Here is a 6,002-nt window from a genome sequence, read left to right as displayed (position 1 = left end):
ATAACATTTTCTTAAAGTTTATCCTTATCTTTTTCTTCTATTTCTTCAATCATCTCTTCAATTTCATTCTCATATGTTGTTATGATAATTTTTCTTGTTAACATTGGCATTTAAATGGAACTATTAAAGAAAGAAAAAACTTTATGAGTATCATAATATTTATGATTAAGTTAATAATACAAGTTTTAAGATTTAAACAAATATATCTCTTTTCTTACTTAGATGTGTAAGATGAAGTTGACACCTAATAAACTCTAATTTTAAAATTTTCTATACCAAACTCTAATTTATAAATTTAATAAAATTAATTAGCAATTAAATGTATGAAAGAATTATTACTTTTTCCTCTTTTTCTTGTAATGCTAAATTTGATTAATTAATAATATTACGCGGCTTTCGTGAGGGAAACTGCATGCGGTGCTGGTCATAGATACTACGAAAGAGTCACACGAAGGCGTAACAAAGCGTAAGAACAAGGTGATGCGTGGCAACTCTCAATAACCTTAATGGACACTCGCACGCACCTCATTGGAGTTCCCAACAGTACTATTGTGTCATGTCCCAAAACTCCAAACAAAACTACCCCTTGCTAAGCTAAGCTTACAATTGCCACTATTCCGTTTAGATGAGGTTAGTTTGGATCATACTAGAAGAGAATCATACACCTTCACAATCATCGTTTGCACAGAAATTATATTGAAGTAGTGAAGGTATGTGGGAAAGTTTTTTTGTATTGTTATTAGAATGATTGTAGGAAAGTTTAATCTTCTGTGTAAACAATATATTCACACAGTAACACAAAGTAATATACTTCTGATTTATTGATTCTTTTTGTTTTCTGCAGAAGCTAAAAGAATCATCATCACCACCAAGTAAAAGCTTTCACTGAGCCATGGCGGATCCAGCCTCACCTAACCCTGATGATAAGGGTCAACCCTCTTTGGACCCGTGCGTTTCTCTCACTCTTATTATTGTTCTGGTTTCCTTTACTTCTCTTTTTTTGTGAAATAAAATGTATATCCTATGCTTTTTAAGAGTTGTTCTTATGAATTGTTTGGTCACCTTTTTTTTCAAATAACTAATTAGTTAGTGATTGCAGTGATGTTCTTGCTCCGTTTTCTTTTATTATAAAACGTAATTGGAAAACAATTGAAGTATATTTTTCTGGTTGAGACACACGTATGGCAGAGAAATAAAAGTTGTGTTTGATGTTGCAGCATGAAGTTAATTTCTGCAGTGAGTTGTAACTGAATTGTTTATTTTTTGTGTCTTTCTGGTTTTGCCTTTTTTTTTTTGTGTGTCGATGAGTTTTCCCAACTGATAAGTTCCTTAGAAGCAATTAAATATTATGGTGGCGAGTCAATATTTTGGAACAGGGATTATATAGTTTTCAATGAAGATTCGATTGTGTGAATTAATGGTACCTTAGAAATTGAAGGTTTTGGAACGGTTCCATAGTCATCAAGAATAGAAGAAAGTTTATGAGTAACAGTAACAAAATTCCGAGAATGTCTTGGAATTTCTCTAAACATAATTCAATTGATTGGAAGCATGTACTATTGTTTTTTATACTTAAGATGTCTATCATTCATATTATTCCGCTGGTCAAGGATTTGGCAGTGCAGAAGCACTTTTCCGTGTAATTATGGTTTTTAAGCATATGAACATGAATATATATAGTAAGTGTGATGTCAAAGCAGTGGTGATTTGGTTTAAAATAACATTTGAAATTTCTTAAGTGATGATATAACTAACAATGGTCTGATTATGCTTGGTGCAGGAAAAGTGAGAAGAAGGATTATACCACAGCAATATTAGAACGCAAGAAGTCTCCTAACCGACTTATTGTTGATGAAGCAGTCAACGATGATAATTCTGTGGTTACATTGCACCCTGAAACAATGGAGAAGCTTCAGTTAATCCGGGCAGACACTGTTCTGATAAAGGTACATAGAATAGAATCGCTATGTTTATGCTAATGCGAGTTGAATGTGATTCTAAAAATAGTTTTTATTCACAGGGAAAGAAGCGAAGGGACACAGTTTGTATTGCTCTGGTTGATGAACATTGTGATGAACCAAAAATTAGGATGAATAAGGTTGTTCGGACTAATCTTAGAGTGAGACTTGGAGATGTTGTCTCTGTCAATCAATGTCCTAATGTGAAGTACGGAAAACGAGTTCACATCCTTCCAATTGATGACACCATTGAGGGTGTAACTGGCAACTTGTTTGATGCATATCTGAAGCGTAAGTTGATTTCTTGTTCAATAGCATTTTTTGTTTTGCTGCCTCTATGATGAAAGTGACTTGTGTTTTGGTTTAATAGCATACTTTCTGGAGTCGTACAGGCCTGTGAGAAAAGGGGATTTGTTCCTTGTTCGGGGTGGGATGCGTAGTGTTGAATTCAAGGTGATAGAGACTGAACCTAGTGAATACTGTGTTGTGGCACCTGATACTGAAATATTCTGTGAGGGAGAGCCAATCAAACGGGAAGATGAAGAGAGACTAAATGAAGTTGGGTATGATGATGTTGGTGGTGTTAGGAAACAAATGGCTCAGATTCGTGAGCTTGTAGAACTTCCACTTAGACATCCACAGCTCTTCAAAGCAATTGGTGTTAAGCCCCCAAAGGGAATCTTGCTTTATGGACCACCTGGTTCTGGAAAGACTTTGATTGCAAGAGCAGTGGCTAATGAGACTGGTGCATTCTTCTTTTTGATTAACGGACCAGAAATAATGTCTAAGCTGGCCGGTGAGAGTGAAAGCAATCTGAGGAAGGCATTTGAAGAAGCTGAAAAGAATTCCCCTTCCATCATTTTTATTGATGAACTAGACTCGATTGCTCCAAAGAGAGAAAAGACACATGGTGAAGTGGAGAGGCGTATAGTTTCACAACTTTTGACTCTTATGGATGGACTCAAAACGCGATCACACGTCATTGTTATTGGAGCCACAAATAGACCCAATAGTATTGATCCTGCTCTGAGAAGATTTGGAAGGTTTGATAGGGAGATTGACATTGGTGTACCAGATGAAGTTGGAAGGTTGGAGGTTCTTAGAATTCACACAAAGAACATGAAACTTTCAGACGATGTATGATTCTATTCAAAATGTCTTGCCATGAAACTGTTACGCTTTGAAGGCCTTATATATTGCACTTCCAACTCCAAATTTATGGTGTATATTTCAGGTTGATCTTGAAAAAGTTGCCAGAGATACTCATGGTTATGTTGGAGCAGATCTTGCTGCTCTTTGCACAGAGGCTGCACTACAATGTATCCGGGAGAAAATGGATGTCATTGACTTAGAGGATGAAACAATTGATGCTGAGGTGCTGAATTCCATGGCTGTGACTAATGACCACTTTCAAACTGCTTTAACTTCTTCGAACCCATCCGCTCTGCGTGAAACAGTGAGTTTGGCTTCTTAACTCCACCAAAAAATTTAGAGCTTGATTAATCATATTGGGTTTCATAAGTTTTCCAAATTGAAACCTGCTTTCATTTAGCATATCCATGCATTCCCATGTTGTTCATGCAATCATTTCAATTACAAATCTGAATGAAAATATTTTGTCATGGTTATTTTAACCAATCAGAAGAAATTGTTTACAAGAACCATAACATGAGTTATTGCTGTTGGCAGGTAGTGGAGGTTCCAAATGTATCCTGGGACGACATTGGAGGCTTAGAGAATGTCAAAAGGGAGCTTCAGGAGGTTATTTGATATTCTGTATCTTAACTCCTAAATATGTTGCACATGTAGATTTTAACGTAGACAAGTTTTTTGCATTTGCAAACAAATGTAATAAATCTTTTGCTTCTTGTAGACTGTTCAATACCCAGTGGAACATCCTGAGAAATTTGAGAAATTTGGCATGTCACCTTCTAAAGGCGTTCTGTTTTATGGACCTCCTGGCTGTGGTAAAACCCTGCTTGCAAAAGCAATTGCTAATGAGTGTCAGGCCAACTTTATAAGTGTAAAGGGACCTGAGTTGCTCACAATGTGGTTTGGTGAAAGTGAGGCAAATGTTCGCGAGATATTTGACAAGGCCCGACAGTCAGCTCCTTGCGTGCTTTTCTTTGATGAACTTGACTCTATTGCAACCCAGGTAAGAAACTTCATCGGATAATCATGGTTAAAGTATCTTGTTCATGCATTCTTTTATACAAGAAAGGCTAGAAACACCTTATTGATAAAGTTGATACTTGCTTGAAAAGGTAGTCTATGTACTGGAAAACCAAACTGAACCAAAGATAGAGAATGTGTTAAAAAAAGTATGTTTCTAATCGTTTATCTTCTAATATTCTTTGAAAATTTCCAATCTTCAGCGTGGCAGTTCTGTGGGGGATGCTGGTGGTGCTGCAGATAGGGTGTTGAACCAACTGTTAACTGAAATGGATGGTATGACAGCAAAGAAAACAGTTTTCATCATTGGGGCAACAAACAGACCAGACATTATAGACCCTGCATTGCTCAGACCTGGACGTCTGGATCAATTGATTTACATCCCTTTACCTGACCGAAGTTCACGTCTTCAAATCTTCAAGGCATGCCTGAGGAAGTCACCAATCTCAAAGGATGTTGACCTTGCTGCTCTTGCCTCATATACTCATGGATTCAGTGGTGCAGACATAACAGAAATTTGCCAACGCGCATGCAAATATGCCATTAGGGAAGACATTGAAAAGGTATCATGAGATGCACATGGTGCAAGTCAAAGATTTTCTGACACCAACCTAAACCATCAATAACATTCTTGTCCTTTGTCCCTTTCTCAGTATTTGTCATTAAAGCATATCCAGAAATAACCTCTTTTTTATCAAGTTCTGAAACTGTTTTAAAAGGAAGTGTCTGTCATATGTCGCATTAACATTCTTGACTTTTTATGTGTTGTTGAAACTCATTTTTTCTTTTTAAGTTTTTGTGGAAGTTTAAAACTCAGTTGTTTAACTACAATAACAGGGTATTGAGAAGGAGAGAAGAAAAAGAGAAAACCCTGAAGCCATGGAAGAAGATGACATTGTTGAGGTCTCTGAGATAAAACCTGCCCACTTTGAGGAATCTATGAAGTTTGCTCGCCGGAGTGTGAGTGATGCTGACATCAGGAAATACCAACTTTTTTCTCAGACCTTGCAACAGTCGCGAGGAATTGGATCTGAGTTTCGGTTTCCAGATCGAAATGAGAACACTGCAACAGGTGCCTCAGACCCTTTCTCATCTGTTGCAGAAGAGGGAGATGATGATTTGTATGGTTAGAAACGATGTGAGTTGAGTAATGTGGTTCATGTTCACCCTTTTCTTAATTTTGTAAAAACTAAAAACATGTTTATATCTTTTTAATAATTGTTAGATTCATCTAATCTTTATTATTATTACATAAAATTGTTAAAAAATGAACTAAACTAATTTCATAAATTGAATTAAATGTTGTTTTAGTTTAGTTTTTAAAATACCAATGCTCTAAATAATTTTAAAATTTTGTTTTGTAGAGCCATTTCTAGATTTCAATTTATTTTGTAATAATTGAATTCAGATTACCCATCTTAATCATGCCTCCACCCTTAGACTCAGTAGATCATACTAATAATCTATTTGATGAAAACTTTAGAAATGAATATAAGTGAAGAAAATATGAGTAAAAAATAATGAGATAAAAGTTATATATAAAAGAGAAGCGGAAGGATAGAAGGAGTTATGTATCTTCTTGTACAATTGTCGTTCACATGAAGTTGTTGTCGTTTGTTTCTTGCGAAACGAAAGCACAATTGTCGTTTATATGAAGTTATTGTCGTTTGTTACTCTGATGATAAGTGATTTTCTTTATCAATTACCTTGTTGGGAACAAAGAGATACAAAAGTTGTACTTCATTCGTTAATGAATTCATGGAAAAAGAATGAGTTGTGAAGAAAAGAAGATGGATAAAAAAGAATGTGGAAGCGGTGAGTGCGCTTTCTTCTGGAAGCGGTGAGTTTGCTTCCTTCTAGAAGAGGTGAGAA

General features: G+C 35.8%; 1 protein-coding gene across 1 annotated transcript; it reads left to right on the top strand.

Moving 5' to 3' along the window:
* The first annotated feature begins 412 nt into the window (after positions 1-412).
* LOC137823145 (cell division cycle protein 48 homolog) lies at positions 413-5,365 on the top strand. The gene is made up of 10 exons (XM_068628287.1): positions 413-710; positions 845-948; positions 1,781-1,946; positions 2,021-2,249; positions 2,329-3,095; positions 3,193-3,414; positions 3,648-3,719; positions 3,832-4,113; positions 4,334-4,693; positions 4,968-5,365. Exons 2-10 carry the CDS (start codon positions 893-895, stop codon positions 5,259-5,261), a joined length of 2,448 nt encoding a protein of 815 aa, XP_068484388.1. The 5' UTR covers positions 413-710; positions 845-892; the 3' UTR covers positions 5,262-5,365.
* Positions 5,366-6,002: the final 637 nt, after the last annotated feature.

The sequence above is a fragment of the Phaseolus vulgaris genome, chromosome 9 (genome assembly GCF_000499845.2).
Source record: "Phaseolus vulgaris cultivar G19833 chromosome 9, P. vulgaris v2.0, whole genome shotgun sequence".
Taxonomy (NCBI): Eukaryota; Viridiplantae; Streptophyta; class Magnoliopsida; order Fabales; family Fabaceae; genus Phaseolus; species Phaseolus vulgaris.
The sequence above is the reverse complement of the archived record's forward strand: the minus strand, read 5'-3'. Positions and strand labels throughout refer to the sequence as shown.